Source organism: Teleopsis dalmanni, chromosome 1 (assembly GCF_002237135.1).
Source record: "Teleopsis dalmanni isolate 2A chromosome 1, ASM223713v2, whole genome shotgun sequence".
Classification (NCBI taxonomy): Eukaryota; Metazoa; Arthropoda; class Insecta; order Diptera; family Diopsidae; genus Teleopsis; species Teleopsis dalmanni.
The window spans coordinates 14,645,102-14,668,326 of NC_051846.1; the positions used below are offsets into that span (position 1 = coordinate 14,645,102).

General features: G+C 32.9%; 2 protein-coding genes across 8 annotated transcripts in view; one reads left to right on the forward strand and one right to left on the reverse strand.

The window, feature by feature from the left end:
* Positions 1–23,225, reverse strand: part of LOC119673259 (RNA-binding protein Musashi homolog Rbp6) — a 318,684-nt gene that overhangs the window by 209,077 nt on the left and 86,382 nt on the right. For all 5 annotated transcript variants that reach the window (XM_038084516.1, XM_038084514.1, XM_038084515.1 and 2 more), the window contains exon 4: positions 3,971–4,055. In XM_038084516.1, coding sequence (XP_037940444.1) covers positions 3,971–4,055 — 85 coding nt within the window. The remainder of the gene's footprint in view (positions 1–3,970; positions 4,056–23,225) is intronic.
* On the forward strand, positions 91–8,501 carry LOC119673262. 3 transcript variants are annotated; one of them, XM_038084520.1, is made up of 4 exons: positions 91–239; positions 6,311–6,496; positions 7,438–7,466; positions 7,537–8,501. In XM_038084520.1, exon 4 carries the CDS (start codon positions 7,653–7,655, stop codon positions 8,436–8,438), a length of 786 nt encoding a protein of 261 aa, XP_037940448.1. In that variant the 5' UTR covers positions 91–239; positions 6,311–6,496; positions 7,438–7,466; positions 7,537–7,652; the 3' UTR covers positions 8,439–8,501. The 3 variants fall into 3 exon arrangements, with proteins under 3 accessions (XP_037940448.1, XP_037940451.1, XP_037940449.1); XM_038084523.1 differs by lacking the exon at positions 91–239 and having other exon boundaries at positions 6,261–6,496; positions 7,438–7,490; XM_038084521.1 differs by lacking the exon at positions 91–239 and having other exon boundaries at positions 6,261–6,496; positions 7,438–7,490; positions 7,550–8,501.

Genomic DNA, 23,225 nt, shown 5'->3' on the forward strand with positions numbered 1-23,225 from the left:
AATAACTAGTAATCATTGTTTTCAAAGTCTATTGTTGAAACAGCTAAATGTTTAAATCTGTTAAAGAAAATTTTGTCATTCAATATTTATTTTACAAAATTGTAAATCGTTTAATTGTAATTGGCAGAGAAACTTAGTACAGTGTTTTATTAAAAGATATATTAGAACAAGTTATTTCTATCAGCTCGCTTGATAGAATTGATCTGCCAACAGTTTTCGGAGGAATGTTATGTGAACAGGTGAGTAAAAAGTATTTTGATCTAACATATAAAAACTTATTAGATTGATAAAGATTCAATTTAGCGGTTTCATTAAATTACCGTACAATGCATTGATAGGAAAGTCGAATAGGTCAAACTCGGTGTTTCTTTTTGCTTAAAGTTTACAAGCAGATAGTAATCGATTCTAGTCAAAACTGGAGATATGTACCCAGCTTGTTGACAATTCGAACTAAAGTTCCTATAATTTGACTTTCCTTATATTTAACTTATAACACAAATAATATCCTTTAAAGCATGATATTTTGTTACACGAAAAAACATTTATTTCCCAAGGGAAATTGAAAATATTACTGGTATCCCAAGGAATATCACACCAAAAATTTTTCTGACAATTAATAGTAATTTTCAAGTAATGCTAAATAATTCCAAAAATATGTTTAAAGGGAATAATGCAATACTATTTTTCCAAAAAGAACCGTGACGTGATGAGCGAAGACACTGTATAGAGTTAAGCACCATCTCTATACTGTTTGGAGTAACACTAATTCCTTGTGACACGCCATCGGAGGTGCGAATTCAGTACCATCAATGTCTACGTCTTTGGCTGTTCTGCCAAGTAGCAGATGATTTCTTGAAGGGAGTATCGTGGTTGTTGTGGTTAAAACCCCAACATACGCGGATAGTGTGATTATATTCATTTACACTCATTCGGTATGGAGTTGCACTTACCAACTGATTGTTGTGACTCAAAGAACAACTGTGATTTAGATGGATCGCGCTCTCTCCTGAGGTGAAAAATATTGCCAAATATATAAGTAAGAATTGATACACACGCAATTCCTTGGAATTCTGATCGGGACATTTGTTGTCACATTTTACTAATACATGTGTTAAGAACACCGTGCAGTTAAACCTTCATGGAAAGAAATCTGGTTAAAAAGCTATGAACTGTACATAGTTTTTCCTTCGGGGTGGCGGATAGAATATTTCCGAGATAAAGCATGCCCCTGTCGTAAGACGCGATTGAAATCAAACTAGTAGCAGGTGGACTCCATTTGCTATACATATGCTATATATATATATCTCATACAACAGTCTCTAGGTCCCCACAACTACAGTTGTCCCCAGACACTGGATTGACTCTGAGCAGAAGTGTCAGGTTATGATTATTACCTGAAGTTACGCTGGAAGAAGACTAATATTTCTGATATCACAATATGTGAAATTGCATTTTCTCAACAGTATGCTTTAACGCAAAGAATATCTGAAATTTAGATATGCATCGCTGGTCAACATCGGGAAGTTATATCCAAACATGTAACTCGAATTGGTGCCGTGGAACTAGGTTTAAGATACCGTCATATAAAGCTAATTCAGCAGGTGATCACGAATCAGGCTCTATAGAGCATAAAATATTATACTTAAAAAACTTATAATATTCTACTTCGGTAACATATAGGTAAGCTGTAAAGCTGCTATAGCCTAAATTTAAAAATATCGCACCTATATACTTAAAATGGAAAATAAGTGTTCTAGTATTTCTTTAGGGGACACTAGCCGATATGATGTACAGGAGTTGTAGTGGAGCAGGCTATTTGCTAGAGGAATGTCGTTGTTCCAAACAAAAAGAGGCTCAGTTTTCTTAACCTTCTGTGCAGTCATTTGTTAGATCCTTCAATTCGATTATTATCTGTGATCAAAACTAGCAATAGTAATAGTACTGGAAAATAATTTAAATAGTGAACGCCGCTACTTATTCAAAAGTTACCAATAATTATTTAACTTAATATGTGCTATTAGTATATAATAGCATATTAGAGGCCCTGTATAGTTGACAAGAAAACTACTCTTTCATACCTCCTTTTTAATATCTTAATTTATTTCTTGAAAGTTAAACACATAAGTCTTTCGGTGCGGCTTGCCAAGACCGCATTTCACTTTTTGCAACTTGAGAATATGCAGCAATTGAGTTGCTGAAGAGATGCTCGGTCCTTCAAATACAATTAGCATGGAAACAAGGCTATAGTATGATGGAAGATACTTATAAGATGTAAAAATCAAGCACATTAAACGGCATCATCATTAAAAATAATTAAAAATCATAAAAAATTTTTTACAATTTCATTAGGGAAAAAATGCGTGACGTTGCAAAAATGCGGTTTTTACAATTCACTTCAACTAGAAGTTTATTAGGAGGAGGAAGAGGAGAAGGAAACGAAGGATGAGAAGGATATCGAGTAAGGGAACTAGTTATGATTATTAAATGAATGTTCGTAGTCGGAGTCAGAGTCAGAGTGACAAGTACAACAAATGAGCCAATTTTTTATCAGAAATTATGTGAGAATTTGTACAAAAACACAAATGCCAAATAGCAAATAACAAATAACAAATGGCAAACAAGGATAAAATAAACGAACTGGATAACGAAATATTGACGTAGCTTAAAGTATGATTTCCTGACGAAAATGTCGGCGGGAAATTGATTTTTAAATTAAAATTAAAACTAATCAATGACAGTAGAACGGCACGGTGGAAGGAGCCGAGTGGAGCGTATACAATTAAGAACTGCAACAGTAGCAACATCAGCTCCACTTCCAGCTCCAGCAACTGGAACCAGCAACTGAAACGCCAACTGCGGAAAAAAACTAAAACTGAAATGAAATCAAAATGAACGGAAGTCCCAAAAATTTAGATACGCCATTTGTGCAGCGTACAGTTTTGTTATACGAAATGACTTTTGGAAAAAAATTATATGCTTGAAAGGAAAGACTTTTCGATCGGAAATTGAACAACATCCCAAATGTGCGCCAATTGCAATGGCCAAGGCAACGCCAACAGCAGCAAACGTCGACAAAGGAGCCGCAGTATATGCGCAACATAATTAAGTTAATGCATTGCCGTGGTAGGAATAGCGCATCGTCAGGACAAATTCACATCTACACATCTACGGCAATAGGTAACCGGAGAACTACAACCGGAGTACCAGCTAACAAAAGTCATTGCGGGCACAAAGGCATCGCACGGCACAGCTGAGCATTTAAAATTATTATATAATACATACAGCACTTATTTGAAGTCCAAAAAAATTTTTTTAAATCCGTCCAAATAACAACAATAACTTTAGCTGAAAAGGATATTCACTTTATAGTATTATTCACTAGTACTGCGAGGCTTTATTGAGATAAACAGTGCTTTGATGTGCTACTAAATGGCAAACAAAGTTGTTACAAAATTTGTTGAAAATAAAAATAACAACAAAAAATTCAGTTCCGGAAGGAGTATCCAAACTAAAGTTAAATCAGCCAAAAAAACATCAAATATTTCGTTTGCCATGAATGAAGCTTCCACCGGCGAATTTCTCGTATTAGTCCTGCCATTTTTTGCTAGTTTAGTTCTTGGCTTTTAGTTGAGTTTTACTTTGGCTTTCTACATTCCGTTTGGTTTTCTTTTTGCATTTGACAAAGTGTCGTAATTAAAATTGTTTACAAACATTGTTGCAACACGTATGACAGGGCAGGATTCTGAAGTTCCACTGTCAATCGTTGCAGTGACGCTCCATTTGTCAGCTACAACTCCACGTGCGGATACGAGCGACTGCTGCTGCCATCATAAACAGCATCTGATTACATACCGGCGTAAAGATAAATGTTAGTTAGACTTCACTTTACCGAAATATAAAAAATGCATATGAGGACGAGTACAAATGCCATGCAGTTGAACTTAAATAAAAAATTTCAACAAATTTTTACCTTTTTGCCATCGAGTTCGTGTGTACCTTGAGCTAAAACCTTATCTACGCTAGATGGATCACTGAATGTTATGAATCCGAACCCCCTGCAATGAGAAAGAGTAAAGAAAACAAATATTTGTTAATTATGCACGTATTTGCAACGTTTATTTTTTTATTTTTTTTTTATTTTTTCATTATTTTTTTTATTAAATCCATAAAAAGATGCATACACTCAGATACGAGCACAGCAGCGGGCAGAGTATCTGAGCAAACTATGCTGAAAGCACGAACCAACTCTCACTCCCAAATGTTGAACTTTGTTTAAGCTAATGAAATAATTTTTAACAAAATATAGTCAAATAGAGTATGACAAAAAAACACATAGAAATGATATTAAAATAATTTATGCACTTTAATAAAAATTGCTATCGAAATAGCGCGACGTCGGAACTGCAAGGATGCCATTGCCATCGCCATGCTTCGCAACTGAACATTGCAGCACGCAAAGCGATTGGCGTTAACTGCAGAATACCCAAAAAATATACTTAATTGATAGTAACCGATATGGATCGGACAAAATTAAACATATTTGAACACAATAAAATAAATTGAAAACAAACTGTTATCAATGAAATTAATTAACAGCAAATTGAGGCAATTAAAGTGATTGAAATTTTTCAAATACATTCCATAAAAATCGATTACGCACACCAGTTTTCGTCTAGTTGGATTAGATACTTTCATTGAGATACATTATTTTTATATGAAGATACATTTTAATGCTTTAATAATTTAAAAACTTTAAAAAAAAAAATAAATAAATAAAAATTTTAATTCACTTATTGTTAAGTTATTAACTTTGGAGGCAATTGGAGCTTAAGATATAAGAATGTGATCGAAAACCATACCATCTAAAGACATATCATCTAATGATATACAATCTAAAGATATGAGGTTTAAAGAAATGTTTGCTATTCATGAATTTAAAGTGTTTTTCTTAATCCAATAATATCGATATGCAAATCTAAACCATATTTTGCAGAGTCTTCTGTAAACGTCACCAAATGTCCACCTAAGCAAATTTTTGATTCGACCAACAGTGCTGGGCTAACCTCCAGTATGTATTCTCTTCAAAAAATAGAAAAATCTATAAATTATATTAGCTTAAACTCCAGATATTTCCTACTAATTATGCAGCTTATTTCTAGTAAAATGGCTTTGTCAATCAACAAAACTGTCACACATTTCAAATACCATATATTCAAAATTGAACTATTAATAATGATTAACAACATCAAATTTTTAAGCCTTATAACAAAATTATTATAATTAATAAAATTTATAAATCCTCATTTCTTCTCTTCGTAATTTGCTTCAGACTTGCTAAAAATTCCCAACAAATTATGCTTAGTCTCTAAGTTAATTGACACCATTCAAACTAACTAAGTTAATTGAAATGAATTAAAATTCAAAGTTCTTTTATTAAATCCTAAGTTACTACTCGCATAATTCAATTCTCATAGAAAGCGATTTAGGTTAAGGCCGGTGTCCCGATAAGCAATTGTAATTGTTTATAGGCCATATATGCGTACTATGGTTTTCAATTACATTTTAATACAGTAAAAACTATTTAATATTATACAAAACTATCAATTGCTTAGAATCAAGAATATTTATAAAAATCTTGGGATATTGAAATTAAGCAAAATCTTATCTAAACAAAAGTGATGACTTTAGAACACTAAGCAGTTTTGGAATACTTGGTTTTTAATACTGTAAAAAATTTATTAATATTATAGAATAATATTAATTCAAAACTTCACTATTAATACTGAAGAATAATGTTTAGAATCCCTTCAATAGCTTTAACAAACCGAACTAATGGTACTAGAAGAGTAACAAATTTCGAACCACATTTTAAATCTATCAGAAATTACAGTAAACTGAAATGTCATATTTAACTCTTTTGACTATATTAAATCTGCTTATAAGTTCTGTCCAATATACTTATTATCTCTATAAATAAATAAAAATACAAGAAAAAACAATATCAAGACAAATACACAAATCAAACAACAATTTTGCTTCTATTCGACCAAATATTCTTTTAGGAGTATATTAGTGAAGGGTCTACCTTACCACCGAATGTAATTGTCAATAGATGACCTCATTATAAAAACCTCTTTTTAAAAGATTTTGTTCACTTTTGGAAAAATCACTTTACCTTTGACTTAAAGCTGATATATATGGTAATGTTTATATTTTATAAATTTATATAAAAAGAAAATATTGTTCTAGTGTTTCAAAAAATCTATTCTCGGAAAATTTACTACAATAATAACAAAAATCTTTGATATAGATTTCTGTGAAATATTATAAGAAACAAAGTTGAACTAAATTTAGTAAGTTACCTATAAGTAATATCAAAACAAAGCTTTGGAGGAGAAGTCCGGCACTAACAAGGAACATTTTGTGAGTAACTCAAGTGTCCTCTATCTCTTTGGAGAGCCTATTGGAGCAAGGGTGAGAAACTTTCTTCAAATAGGTAAGTAAGTAAAAGCCGCAATTTTTCAATCCACATATATTTATATTAAACATATTGAAATTGTGATTTAATGCAAGTGCGGCCTTCTAAGAATAGTTAATTGTTTTAGTATTATGTATTGGTATACACGGAATGCGACGATAGGTTAGATCTTTCGCCGCTCTCACCTAACCTAAATCTAAGTAAGATATTTCAGTGATATACTTGTTGAGTTTCCATGACATTTGGACAAATAGAGTTATTGAAATTATTGCATTGTGCTTTGTCAGAAACCGTACGATTTGGACGACTATTTAAACTATGCATTCTGAGTAGATAATATGAGACACTAGATTGAATATTTTGGATTGAATATTTTGGATTTTTCCCTAGACTGATTTTCCCTTTTTTTCTTAGTTGAAAAAAACTTTAATAATTCAGTACTGAAGGGGAATGATGCAAATGTAATTTTATGAACTGCGAGTACATAATAATAGCATTAGGAGAAATTATCCTACTTTTTCTTGCTTTTAGGCGAATTGCTGAAGATATAATTAACACAGTTTAACTACATTTTGATTATACAAAGGAGGCGTAAGAGGCTTTTCTACCGTTTGACAGGAGACCTCATACCGATAATATTATAATATGTGCTTTTTAAGAAAACATTTCATGTCATTATACTTCTTATGATTTAATGTGCTTCAGTTTAGTCTTTTTGACTCCCTGAAAGGTTGTAGGTATTAAACCCTCTCCTTTCATTAGGATATATATTATTTCTTCTAACATTTTAATGAGAAATTACTCTGTGTACTGAATTATTTATAATAGAATTAATGAAAGAAACTGCATCACAAAATTAAAATGAACATAAATTGTTTGTTTCTTAATTAAAATAAAATATTTTATGAAAATTGCCTTAATATACTTTATTTGTTTAATGAACTTTCATTTCTTCCCAGATTTATTCCTTCTTATCCAGCCGTCTCACGTAATTACGAATACACAATAATAAGTAAGTTTTTTTGAATTCTATATATTTATGTATATTTTTTTTAAAGGTAAATCCCTAAGAATTCCTGCATCCTGTGGCGCTTAATTTATTTGCACTTTCATAAATAACTGACAGCCCATCCTACAAGTCATCGATTTAGTTTCATTGAAATATTTACACAACATGGACAACAATTATTTATCATATTCATCCATGGAAGACAATGATGCATTCAACTGCTTCTCAAGGCCAATTTACTCTAATGTTATTAGTGTGGATGACTTTAAAACACCTTGCTCAAGTCACAGCACTCTAGTAAATAAAGATAATATGAAGAAAGATGCTTGCGACCTTGAAGACAAAGCCAAACCTACTGAAGAAAGTCAGAAACAGAATTTATGTTACCTGGAACACATCGAAACGAACAGAGTATTAGAAAACAAGAATGTGAAGAATGCTTCGAACATGTATGAACTCTATGCTCTAGCCAAAAAAGTTATCCAGAAAGATTTGCCCGAAGCTGAAAACACGTATCCAATAGTTGACATGAATATCAAACCTACAGCTAAATCTCCAAGAAAAGGAACAAAGCTGAAGAGGTTTAACAGCACGGAAGCAGTAATGGATATGCAAATCAAGCCTAGGAGAAAGTCAACAAATAAACGTAAAAAGGCGAAGAAAGTCAAATTCAATATTAAAAAGTGCGGTGTAGCGCGTTCACATCGTAAGTATTTCGGAATGTTTGAGCAGGACTATTCGTCAATGCCAGAGGCGGACGCAGACGAATGGCTCACTGTATCCGAGTACTCTTCCATTTCTAATGGGTTAGAGCGAGAGTTCCTATTGGAACCCGAAGACTCTATTAACATCATAGCCAAGAAAGAATGCAAAGAGGTAGAGGAGATTCCTGCGACCACAGTAACTAATTTAGAAGAAAGTTCTGAAGAACAGCCAAGCCAAGAACAATAAAATTTTAAATAGAATATATTTGTTGTATATTCTATAATTTATTTTCAATAAGTTCCGACAAAATTCAACATTTTTCGTGTAAAAGTTTATGTTTCATATTTGCACATTTTCATTGAATAAATATAATAAGCAAGGAAACTTATTAACACTTGCGCTGCAAAGATAAACTGCTTTTAACTACGAAACAATGCAGACAACTTGTTATTGTAACTTTAATTAAACACTACAATGAAAAGTAAATTTCATAAAAGTTTCATAAATTTCCTGCATAGTTAATGGGTTAACGATAAAATTGAAAAGCAAAAAGCGAGAAGCGAGCATCAAGCATCGAGAAGCAAAAGGTGAAAAGAAAAAAGCGAAAGGGTAGATATATGCAAGTGTAAAGTGTAAAGCAATAAAGTGAAAAATCAAATTGAATAAAGTAAAATTGTGCAAAAAGACGCACAATTTCAATACCGATTCATTTCATTCGCATTTTCTTACACTCATATGTATGTGTATTCTTATTGACACACACACGTTCAGTCACATTCAAATTTCCTTAAGCAGCAATTATATATGTATCACTGTCGTTTCCGTTGTTGTTGCCGTTGTTGTTGTTATTATTATTTTTTTCTTAAGCAAGTAAATTACAGAAATGCATGCGTCAATGCTGTGTTTATGAAAGCACATACTCCTTGGCAAATATTCGTAAGTTTAATTGTTATTTTTGTTGCTGTTGCTGTTGCTGTAGCTGTTTTACTGCTAGCATTTCCTCTTTTAATTTTTTTTTATTTATTTTAATTTTTAATTTTTGTAAGTTTTAAGCAAATTCACATTTGTACTGTTTATTCAGAAGTGTGGATGAAATTCTTAAAATAGCAAAAATTCCCTGCATCGCCAACATCATTCCAATTGGAATCCCACTGCACAAGCCACACACACGTACTAATACGTTTACATACCGCACACACGAATGCGTTACACTTGCTGTACTTTCTTTACTTCTGAAGCTTTTGCGTTTACTTGGTTCTGCCTTTATTTTGCAGCGTTATTTTGTGCTGTGCAATGCTATTCGCTACTACGGCTACGTAGTCCCTTTGCTACGTTTTGTTACTCGTATATTACGTTATATTGTGTAGAGTTGTGTTGTGTTGTGTTGCGTTACGTTTCGTTTAGTTGTGTGATGTGTTGTGTGCTGTGTGTTGTGTTCTGTTGTGTTGTTGTTGTTGTTGGTACCCTGCAAGGATGTTGTGATAAACTTATTCTTGTTAAATATTTAATTAAAATGCTTATTATCTCGCACTGCATTTTAATAAGTCGTCTCCTTTGCCTCTCTGCACAAATGGCATTCGCAAGTTACCATTCACCATTTACCAGTTACCAACAGTCACCAGCATTCTGAAAATGACTATTTTGTTTTACTTGGAGTGGGTTAAATCCACACATACTTATGTATAGTATATACGTGTACATGTTTGTATATCATATATCCAATCCAACGTTAATGAATATGCTACTTTCTGTGTTGTTGTTGTTGTTGTTGTTGTTTTCTCTTTTACTTTTTGTTAAAAGTGGAATTGTTTCTTGGCTTGTTTGTGTGGCAGACAAGCAGTCAAGCAGACGTACACACACACACGTACACACACACACACACAGCAAGACAGACATTTGTAAGTTTAACTGCAAATGTATATGCGAGCGAGTACGCTACTCCCTGACAGTAATTAACGCCGATTCTATTGCAATTGTGGCAATTGTTTTGGTTTTGATTCTGTGAGTGAGTTTTTCGTATAGTACATTTGATACAACTTAAAGGATTTTGCCCGTGTTATTGTACAGATTTATATTTGTTCTACTTGTGCATTGGGAGTGAAATTTGGTATTAAGAGGAACATAAAAATTAAGAAAATAAAGTGCAAAAACGACTTAAACAAGTGCAATACGTTTGTGGTAATGACCTTTAAACAGGCATAAAAACGTTAATAAAGTTGTTGTTGTTGTTGTTGTTGTAGTTGTTGTTAGCTTTTATTTTAGAGAAAATTTGCAACAATTGTACGAAAGAGGAGAAGTGAAAAAGTCAAAATTAAGAACGTAAGAAAGTTGCAAAGCAGCAAACTGGAAAAGTGCAGTCGAAAGCACTATTATGCTTTATTTTTAATTGCTAAAAAATAATATAAATATATATATTATTATATATTATAAATAATTTAATATAGCTGTTAAGCAAATAATTAATAAATGATCTGTATTATATATAATAATGCAGTCATTTTATTAGAAATTAAGGGGCTTGCACGGGGGTAGATGGTAGGACATCGCGAGCCTCTGTAGCTTCCCCTAGGGTGAAGGGGTTACACATCACTTGTGCAGGAAATGTACATGGTTGTAAGTGCCCGACTTACAACACTTGACCCGAGATGTAAATCTGGTACCTTGGCCCGCAGCTTCAGCTGTGCTGACCACTTATAGTTGAACTCGACGGGGCTGTAGTTAATGCTTAAACTTACGCGGGTAGAATGATCAGATATTTGTTTATCATTCATTCGGCATGAAGTTGCGTTTTCATCACCAGGTGCTGTGACCCAAAGATCAACAGAGGTGGTAGTTATGTCTTGCACACATTTCTTCATTAGCACCGGCGGAAATTCTTTGAATTTTCAATGGGGCGTTGATTGACTCCTTGTATGCATAACACGAGTTTTTGAACACCGTAGTATTAAGCCTTCATAACACAATACATTACATAAAATAACAATAGAGGTCTAGGTAATGAATTAATTGTACCAACAGCGAGTTCTACCCCGGAACTTTAAATTTGAATTGTGCATAGGGTTTAGCACTCATCACATAAAACCAGCCGGCAGTAAATAACGTAAGGATACCTTAGAATTAGAAACCTTAGGTTTTCAAATGACCGATGGACTGATTTACAGAAATACACCGAGAATGTCTGAATCTTGTACAGAAAAAGTAGCACAATATTCAATATAATTTTTCCACAGAATTTTGTATCAGCTTTGGGAGTTTTTGGGAGAAGTTCTAAGTTTTTTTGTTCTCAATGAGTTGACGACAACTACCGCATCCGAATAAACTATGAATATATAAACTCAATACTTTTTTTAATTGTTATTATTATGTAGAATTGCTGTACTAAATAAGTACCAATTTATAAGTCTTTCAAAGCAAATCTAACAACCAACAATCAGTCAACATCACCAAATACGAGTATACTAAAACATATAAATATATATACTCGTTCATTTGTATCCATCTGTGTTTTTGCCTTATAAAATGACGTATGCACAACTTTAAATATTTATAAGCTGTTATATAAGTATCACGATGAGCGTTTATCATTTGTATTAAAAAATTTTTCAGAATCATTAATTATTCTGCAACCATTAAAGGCAATTTGTACGTGTATTGTAGACGTCAAAAGCAGCCGATATAACGTTTAGGCAGTACCTGACTTTGACATTTTGTGTTCTAATAATTTAAACCGTAAAACGCAATTGTCGACCCAAAATGACAAATTTATTGTCCATGTTGTGACGTTGAATTTAAAAAGTGAAACACATGCAGCCTCCAACCGAAATAAGTACGTGCGCTGATATTTAAGCACGCGTATTGTCGTATTTTCGTGTTTTCGATGGTGTAATGTATTAAAATCGGTTCCGAAATTAGTTAGGCCTCAATACGTCCACACTATGCACTACGTGCGATTCACTCACCTAAACAACGGCACAGGCAAAGGACGTACAAGCATATAATTACACAAAAGGCATATAAAACAATTTAAAACAACTGGAAAAAATGTAACGACTGACTAAGGCTTAGCACACAACAAAAAAGTGTGGCAACAACCATGAGAAATCTATGAGAGGACAGCCACGAAATCGCATTTAAACATAAATGCCATAAAAATAACAAATGGCTACCATAATGTGTCCTTAAATTGTCACTAAATCGATTAATTTTAATAAAAGGCTCATTTAAATCCACCAACGAAGGGTTGGCTTAGAAAACACAATGCCACACCAACGAGATATACGGCCAGAGATAGATGCTGTCGCAGTATACAATGCAAGTATTTATCTTAAACCACGTTTGGGAAAGCAAATAAATTTTTTGACAGGCTTTATGAGTACAGAAATTATAAAGAACCATAAAGCAAGGCGGTTTGCTTAGCTGGCACAAGGACAGTGTATCACTTTGATGTGACATGCAAATTTGAGCGACATACCCCATGAATAATACGAATGCGAATCCAAATGTGAATGCGTTGGAAAACACAGAAACGGCTTCCTTGCCAGAATTTCCGCTAATTTTAGCATGTAAAGGCGAAGCGCGACCAACAACAAAGGAACGAGTCCTCATAAAAAACAGTGGATTTTGCGTAACTATCTGGGCACTTATACTTGTACTCGTACATGCCAAGTTTCTACTTCTACTGTTTGTGGTTGGCTCTTGCACTTGATTGTTGTAGTCGCAGTTATTTTTTGCGATATTAAATGCATATTTAGTCTTGTTAAATTACAGCTTTGTTGTAGTTGTTGTGCTTGTTGTTGTTGTTGACTGTTAAGGCGTGCGTGCTCAAGAAGTTTCATGAGAATCCTTACAAATTGTAGCGAAGAGCGGCGCGCACTGGCATAAGCACGACAACCCACTTGAACGTCCTTGTGCCTCAACAGTCAGGCAAGGAACTGTATGCATAAAGCCACATGACATTTTCACTTTGTTCGATTCGTGGTTTCCTTTCTCTTGCACTGCCTTCCTCTACAGTATTGTTGCATCTTCATTCTGCGGTGTTTTGATAAAACCTTTGTTTTGGCGAAAGTGGAAGTAACGAAAAAATACTTTCCCTGGATGCAGTTACCCTAATCAACCAAGTCAAAGAGTAACCAATGCAATGCCAAACAAACCAATATTAACAACTCACATTTGATATGCTCAACCTCATCATCAACACCAACGTTATCAACTTCGTCGTTGTCTTCATCATTATTATTTTTCAACGTTCAACGTTCAGCATTCAGTGTTCACTATTCAGTGTTCAGCGTCGTCATGAACATCCTCAGTATTTCAACATTTCAACATCATCAGTATTGTCATCGTCTTATTCGTTGGCCTCAAGTGGTTTGCTTTCCGGCGGATGTGGCCGGTCATGTAACGCCACAGCTTAGTTGCAAAACAAACGTAAACAGGAATATAAACAAAATTGTATGAATATTGGTGTACTCGTGTTTTTATGTATTGGTGTGCGTTGTTGAGCGTGGGAATGAGTGACGGAATGAATGAATGAGTAAGCCATGGGCTGAGTGCACGTTTCATTATTTTTTTATTAGTTAAAAAACAACATGACTTTAGGCTGATAATCACGTCCCTAAGATTTTTACTTTCAAGAAATTGACTACAAAAAGCATTAGAAATAAAATTAAAGATTTTATTTTTAAGTACTTCCAGGACATTTTTTTTAATTTGTTGCCTTTAAATAATTGAATTTTACAATTAAATATTTGAAATTGAAAGACTGTATTGAAATGTTATTAATTTCGTTCCATTTTAATTAAATTACTCATATTATTATTCTGTCATAACAGTCCTCTAATTTGACGGATAATAGGCTCCTATTCTTTCTTAATCTTACCTAATCTTACTGATACCTTCTGATAATTACTAATACCAATCTCTAAAAAATATTTAAGACAGAAAATCGAATGATTCAAATGAGAAGACCAAAACTCAGCTAAAGCAGTTTTTTTTTATTCCAATATCTACAAAGTACTTAAACCCCAAAATGTTTTAATTCAAATACAGAGGTTAAAAATCACCTGAATCCATTTTTGATAGCAACGAACGAAAATTTTATGCGAGAATTATGCGTTAATGTTTTGTTCCAAGATGGACAGCATATATTTCAATTAAATATTTACTCAGTAATTGTAAGAAAAATATCTTTGATTTTCATACAAGAACCACAAAACGTCTTTCCGATATATCTTATTGTACCTTATCCCATACGCAGTAGCTTTCATGCATTCTCTAACCATACACTTCTTACTTACGAGTACCTATAGACCACTTTACGGCTGATATTTTATAGTAAATTAACTTTTTGTCATTTTTGGGTTTACAATGCAACAATTTATTTTTTAATGTCGAATAAAGTAGGAAAGGGTCATGATATATTACGTCCCCTAAATGACAATTCCTCCCAATCAAATCCTTTTTTCAGACAATTTAATTACCAATTTAGGGGTTGGCATTAACTCCATTTCATAGTCAATATACACGAATTAGTATTCTTTTACAAGCTTTACTCTATCTTCTTTTTTATTTATTTATTTATTTTTTATTTGTTTAGATTTTAAAGGCTCGTACGTGTTGCTAAATGCAGACAGATATTTTGCTTAACTTAGAGAAAGTGTATAGTTTTTAATACTTCGGCTTTGGATTCTTTATTTTTAGAGTGCTTCACTATGGCATACGAAAACATTTTGTTATTCTAATTTAATACCTTCATTGGCAACAGCTAAATACGGGGACGTACAGAAGTTGTGCACTAAATTGTGCGTAAGTGAGCAGCAGGAGTACGTGTCTGTGGCATATGTGTACCAGGATTGCACGATGCTCCTATGCAGCCGAGCAGTGATATCCTTGCATAGACGGAGCAGCTTAAGACTCGCTTTCGAATCGCATTTATATTTGTGGGTATTTGTGCATGAGTTTATAAAAATACCGAAATCCTTTAAATTTACACTATTTGCTGCCACTACTACTACTACTACTACTACTACTGCTGTTGCTACTCCTCTCAAGCTCTGCAGCCCTTACTCTGGAACATCGCACATAATATTGTATGCATAGTTCGTGCGCTCATTAAAATTCCAAATGGTGTTGGAAAATTGTTCATTCCTGTTTCACTTTTCACAGCTTGACTTTCATTCTGTACATTTTGTTGTTGTATTTCCAACTACAACTATGTATTCTATGTATTTTATTTACTTATTTTATTTTTATTTCATTTTTCCATATTATAGTTTACAACGTTGTTTGCTCCATGCAGTGCTTCATCTTGTTGTTGTTTGTTCTGACTCTGGTTCTGCTTCAGCTTCTGGTTCTGGTTCTGGTTCTACTGTTTTTAGTTGCATAAAATTGAATCGGAATTTGAAAGCAAATTGTTCCCAGGAGACACATTATTTTTGCATTTTAACTTTTAAATTTGAGGTTTTAGCTTTAAGCACACTTCTTGTTATGCAGAAATGACGATAAGGTCTGTGAAGGGATTTCAAAAATCGGTGCATGTCGTCTAATATTTTACTTCATTGTTTTGGTTTTGTTGTTGGCTGTAAAAATTTCTTTCCGATTTAGAAAAATTAACTGAAATTGATTGATTATTGACAAATTCGTTGAGCATAAAACGAATTTGGATATAATTTGAGATATTTTTCATACCATAATCTTTGCAAACTTATTGTTTCTTAACACTACAACTAGTTAAAAGACAACTAACGAGTAATTTACAAATAGAAGAGTTTTACAAGCATTTAAGATTAATGTAGTCAAACTTAGCTCAAGGATATGTAAGTTCATTAAAATAAGTAAACGCATGGAGTCTTAAATTTATATGTAATAAATGATAAAAGCCGATTTCCCAACTAGTAATGAAAATTCCAAAAAATTAAATAGTACCACTTAGTAGCACCAATATACGTAAAAATAAGTGAAACCATAATTTCCCTAAAAAAAAAAATTTTTTTGGGAATGTTTGTATCAAATTTTGCGTTGTTAATATAAACTTTGTTACAGTCATGCGTCTCAAGCTTTCCAAACCCCAATACCACATGTTATACTTTCATGACAGACATTCAGATGTCTCCACCACCTTTCTCTATAACCACGGCTTTTGTTACCTTAGTCACAGAGTCTACAACTCACCCACCATGCTAGCGCAATAATCGCAGTCCCTTCACCTACTAGCTCTCTTTCACCTATCTATACCTATATCTCCTGGCTTAGATAAACCTGAGCTTGTATGTACTAAATCACTTGATCTCAACTCTTCTCTAAGTACTGAAATGAAGTGGTGAAAATCTTCTCCATTCATTTCTAAGAGTTGACTGTAGCTGTTTGCAAAAAAAAAGTACTTTACTATCAACCGATTATAAAGTTTGACCGATTATCATTTTTAATTCCCATTTTAAATACTAATTCTTCTTCTTCTATCATAGAAAATTGACAGCATCACAGTTTCATCTTTATGTACCCCACAAAGGCCATTTACGAACCATTTATGTCTTTAAAATCAAATTTAACACCATCAGATCAAACATCACATTAATATTACTTGAGTCTGAACTATAATTTGAGCTTTTACCGGAATAGGAAATTCATTTTATGTTAAATTATGACATAAATATTAGTTTAAATGTATCAAATACACGCACACACTCGTACACACACACACATCAACACACATAAAACACATCCGGGAAGGCATTAAATTTGAACATAAACAATTTAACTTTGCATACAAACGAACTGAACTGTACTGAACTGAACTGAAGAGATGAGAAGAAAACTTGGTAAAAGTCTTGCAAAATTGATTGATTTCAGGCAGTTTCGAGTCTAACCGATTCACAGCAAATCAGATTACAATGGGTTAAGGTGGAATAAAACGATTGATTTTGTTTCAGAGCCTAAAGAGCTGTTCGTACTCGTGTTAGTGTTAGTGTTGATGTTCGTATTTTTGTTTGTGTGAGTGTTCGAGTTCGAGTTCGAGTTCGTAAGAATGTCGGTACATTAGACGTTAGAATGTGTGTATTTGCGGGTTTACTACTTGTAAGCGCCTTGAGGCAAAACACAATTTGTTACAACAATAGACAGAGTCGAGAAAAACAAAATACTTGCAAGGGGAAGGAAATATGTGAATGGAAATAAAATCAAACTAAGCACAAAAAGAATTAAAGAATGTTTGGATGAAGCAATTCCCATACAATGCATGATGTGCTGGGCTTCAAGTAATGGGGTTACGATTATAAAGGCAGCAGAACACTTACGAGTAGAACTGTAGATACGGGGATGGCAGGGAGTATCCGTACATATACTGCAGCGTAGGTCTATCAAATATTGGCATACAAAAATTGTTATAGAATTCAATTTGCCAAAATTTCAGGGAGTAAAAATCTTAATTGCAATTTATGCATATGGAGTTATACGATTTTGTTGATTGTTTATATTATTGGGAAGCAGGAGAGCCTAGTTTTGTTAATAATGCATGGAATGCATTTTGGTTTTAAGATGCTCTTGCTCGAAAATAAATAAAATAAAATCAAGTTGAAGATTTTGCAGAATATTAAATGGATAAAATATAAATAAATGTAATAAAATTCTATGAATGATAATCGAAGCACATGTGTATTAAGTAAATTTGTATAAACCACAAATGTAACATTTATTGATGCATCAGACCACAAAACAATCATTTTGACAGTAAAGGACGAATAATTTAAGAAAACACCACTAACTTGAAAAATGTTTTCCAGTTTAAATTACTTCATTAACAATCGATAAAATAAAAATTTAAATATTTTTGAATATTTGACAAGCTATCCAATTGTATAGATTAGGATAGAAACAATCACATCCTCATATCAATTACTTGCTTGCTTAATCACATTCTTCAGGCGCTTCTGCTATGTGCTATGCCGTCTTCAGTCGCATACATCAAGTGCGGATAGTGGTCTCTTAACCTGATCGCACCACCGAAGACACGAGCTACTTCTACGCCTTCTTTTGGCAACTACTACTTCAAATATCTTTTTCGTTTGAGAATCGTAATCTATTCTAAAGAGGTGATCAACCTAGCGAAGCCGCTAAATATAATTTCACTAACGCATATCAATGTGATAAAGTGATAAAGTTCATTCAGCTCGTGGTTAATTGGAATACGGTAGTCGTCTCCAACTCAAAGAAAACCAAAAGGCTTATGAAGTTTTCTTTTCAAAGAACTATTCCTTCCAAAACTCGAAGTGCTCAATTTTGCCACGGAGGAAATACTGTATTAGAATTCTCAAGAACCTACAATCAATGGGACTTTACAGGTACGAATACTACATTTGAGTCTTCGTTTCGAATTTCATACTTAAAATATATCGCCATACATGATTGAAGGCCTCCAAAATTCTGTTATGATACTGTCTAACTTCCAAAATTATGTTATGGTATTGTCCAACTTGTTTGAACAAGAGTTTTTCAAAGAGCCAGTATCTTTTCAAATTTCACCAAATGAATAAAAATTTCACCAAATATATAAAATACTATATTATGAATTTCAAGACAACAAAAAAGTTACTACATATTTATTTCTTATTTAGTAAGTAACTAAATAAGAATTCTAGCTACTAAAATGAAAATAAATATGAATATTAAGAATAGATCCAATCGGGTATCCGATCTGTTTATAATATTCGAATACAATCACCACCATTTCGTACGCTGCACTTCTAACATTACTTTTATAATATTTTGGATTGTTTTTAATAGTTATTCAAGTCCCATAAAATCTCGTAACAAATTGAATAAACTAAAATCTGGGTGGTTATTAATCCTTATATTTTAGTTTATATAGTACACACTCATTTAAGCTTACTGCAAATTAATATAATAAATAGGGTTTTTAAAAATCTAACCATAAGATAGCTAACCTGCCTTCTCGGTTTTCATCATATTAATAAACGAGGAAGTGCACAACGTGATTTAACAGTAATCCTGCAAGTTATTCAACAGTTTTCAAAGAATTCTGTTACAGACCTGTCCTCAAACCTAACAGCACCAAATAAGCGAAAAAAATTTAAAAGTGCCAATTAACAGCACCAAAAACCACAAACAATTTAATTGATGAACATTTTTGTGAAAATTTTTGTGTGAATCATTTGTACGAACATTTTCAATGTGAAAATAATGCAATATGGTACATAATAGCATGACAACGCTATGGACTATGAACAAGGCCTGGCGTATCACTCACTCTGATATTACATTCCACAACAAAAGCAACAAGTAGTATCTTCTTATTTACTAACGTGTAGATTTAGCTTATCAAATATAGATTTGAGTAAATAAGTGAAATGTCTGTCTTGAAAATTATAAAAACTTCTATAATTTGAATAAATAAAAAAGAGACAACTATTGGAAGAATTATAGAGCTAAGAATATAGGTATCACGTTAAGCAATGATGTGCCTTGTGTTAGAATATCTTTGTGAAAAATAAAAAAATTAACTATTTCTATTCTGTTTTTAGTATACTAAGTTCCTGGACTAAGTTATAAGAGTTCTAGTCATTTGATTTTACATCATAATTTTCATTGATATCGGAAAACCTAATTCAACTTTTTTGAATCATTGGAACTGCTGACAGTCTTTTTTTTTACTTAATTAAAAATTTATGAGAATTTCGTGAACGAACAAAATAAATGAATTAAAATAAATTAAATTTTTTTATTTAGCTCAACCTTTCTTGCCATCACAGCCTAAGCACCATTTAAAAGTCATATTAAAATCAGTTTTGAGGCAAAATCTTATTTCACATAAATAAATTTTTTAATAAAACATTTGGTTAAATTGTGAAACCTTCAAACCTAATAAGTGTCCAGCTGGAGTTTCTGCTCCTTCAATAAATTGTTTTCAGGTTTGGATGTATTCTTGTTTTGTTGTTGTTGTTGTTTTTGTTGTTGGAGTATATATATATTCTGCTTTTACTTGGAGCATGGAAAAAAGGCAACTCATAAAAATTCCACAATTACAAGGATAAGGATACAAAAATGAGATTGTTGTCTGCTATGCTGTTGTGCTGTTTAAGCTTTAAACTTTTTCAAATTTATTTGAAAGTTTTCTAATTTGTTCTTCTTCATTTTTAATACCCAATCTCATTTGCCATCGCCATTATTCTTCTTGCAGGCGCTGCGCCAAGTGCTTCACAAATGTATTCCCAGTAACGTGCACCAAGCTACACGCTCTATGCTTACAGCACCGCACTGCCTGCTCCCTGCACTTTTGCACTCACAATATTCATCCTAGTCTGCTGCTCCCGCTTCTGCTGCCGATGATGCTCCTACTCCTGCTGCTAATGTTGATGCTGTCTTTTGTCGGATTTATCGCACCTTCGCAGGAATTCTGTTTACATTTATTACTTTGTGCAAGTTAAAGTGAAAAAATTTCCATAAACATTCTTTTAAGCGACATAAAGTTTGTTACATTTTGTTTCAAATTTTTTTCTTTCTTATTTTTGTACTTTTTTCTTATTAATTTCTACTTTTTGTTGTGCCTTACACAACAAAACACAACTCAATAGAACAATACCAGCAGAAAGACTTGCTTAAGTATGCAGATGGATGCCAATCCTCAATGAAACCTTAAGGAACAATGTGAAGGGAACGACTCCAAATTCCAAATCCTTGTATGACTTCATAAAAATGTGCTTAAAACATTGGTAATTGTCGACCGAGAAACCGACGCGATGTTATGTTTAAGATGTGAACTCTCTTCTTGACAGATACAGTAACACAACAACAACAATAGCAGCAACAACAACAACAGCACCAAAAACAACATCATAAATCGAGGCGCTGTTAGTGACACAATGAGTTTTACTTCTAATGTGTTGTTCCCCAACAATTTTCAGTGTTCACCATTAAAGTTGCGCCCGCCCGTATTTAATTAAAAAGATATATTAGCGTGCGGGCGGCATATGAATCTGGAAGGAACTTAAGCATTGGGTGCCGGTGAAGGGGTAATGAGGCGCACTAAATGAGCAGCAGCTGGTTGGATGCTTGGAATGTAAGGTAATCGGTGAAGCAGTTACTTGAATCGGTGAAAACATTGTTCATACGCCTTGCTTTAAAATTTGGATTCATCTACGGAAAACATTTGTAATTAAATAAAAACAATGCCTGAATTATGTTGTGTTAAGTACTAAAGAAATTAGAAATTATCTCAGATTTTTGCTAAATTGCTTTAGAGTTATACGATATTTGTTGCGAAAGATTTAAATTTTTAATATTTGAAACAATCTTATTTAAATGTATTTTACACCTACAACGGCATTAAGTAAGTAAGTTTAAGTTTTTTTAGTCTATTTGTACTAGAATTCAATACAATAGTCTCAGTATATAAGTTATTTATTAGACTCCTAACCACTAACTACTAGATAGAATGTCTATCTACCAATTTGAACTTTTTAAACCCCAATATTTTTCTATAACGCACAATTTTTATTGTGTTAGTATTTGCCTAAGAATTCAATACAATAGTCTCAGTATATAACTTATTTATTAGACTCCTAACCAATAACTACTATATAGAATGTCTATCTACTAATTTGAACTTTTTAAACCCCAATATTTTTCTATAACGAACAAGTTTTGTTGTGTTAGTATTTGCCTAGGTTAGGTTAGGTTATACCGGTGATCCCTAGTGGATCCACTTAGGCCTTTTGGCCCATTGTGATGCCGTATATAAATACTAAAAATCTCAGGGTTTAAAACCACCTAGAACCTTTTGCGAAGCATAAAATGCTATTTAAAGCCCGATCCTGTAACTGGTCCAGGTCCTCAAGGAAGGGGGCCCCTAGAGTACTAAATCGCCGACGTGCAAGAGCTGGACAAAAACACAACAGATGAGATGCGCTCTCATCGTCCTCCCCACAGCTACGACAGATTTGGTATTTGCCTAAGAATTCAATACAATCGTCTCTGTATATAAGTTATTTATTAGACTCCTAACCACTAACTACTAGATAGAATGTCTATCTACTAATTTGAACTTTTTAACCCCAAAATTTTTCTATAACGAACAAGTTTTGTTGTGCTAGTATTTGCCTAAGAATTCAATACAATAGTCTCTGTATATAAGTTATTTATTAGACTCCTAACCACTAACTACTAGATAGAATGTCTATCTACCAATTTGAACTTTTTAAACCCCAATATTTTTCTATAACGAACAAGTTTTGTTGTGCTAGTATTTGCCTAAGAATTCAATACAATAGTCTCTGTATATAAGTTATTTATTAGACTCCTAACCACTAACTACTAGATAGAATGTCTATCTACTAATTTGAACTTTTTAAACCCCAATATTTTTCTATAACGAACAAATTTTGTTGTGTTAGTATTTGCCTAAGATGTGTAGACACAAAATATCAAGCCGCCAGACCTTGCATTTGGGCGTTAAAGAACCTCAGCTTGGCAGCATTTTATTTATAGAGAGGTATACTACCGATTCCTTCTTTTGAAAGTAAAGATAAAATCAGTTATTGATCGATAAATTGAGTAACTAATCGATCCATCATCGATCGATTTCACTCAGTTTTAATTGCAATGAATGGATTACATTTATTTGAAGTTTTTCTAGAATTGCATATTGATGGATAACTCTTTCTTTTACCTATTTACAAATACAGATATTCAACAAAAAACTTATATGGATACAAATATAGGCATTGTTTTAAGAAAGTATCCAGAAAAAGATACTAATAGTTAATATAACAATGCAAGGGACAAAAATGTACGGCTTTGAATAAAGTAAAATGATTGAGATAGTCCATTAAGTGGTAAAATAAATACATATGTATTAGGGCTGTAAATATGTGACGTTTTTGTTACAGATACATAAAAGAAAAGTAACAAGGAAGAAAAGTAAAGAAAATTAAGTCGAGCTTTTATTTTGAATTAGTTTGTTGACAGCACTTCTACAGGGTCATACTCTTGGAGTATAACCCTGTAGGTACTCTGGAGTAAATTATA

What these genes read in the sequence shown, in the direction of transcription:
- LOC119673262 (XM_038084520.1), top strand. Translation starts at nt 7,653, where the DNA reads ATGGACAACAATTATTTATCATATTCATCCATGGAAGACAATGATGCA.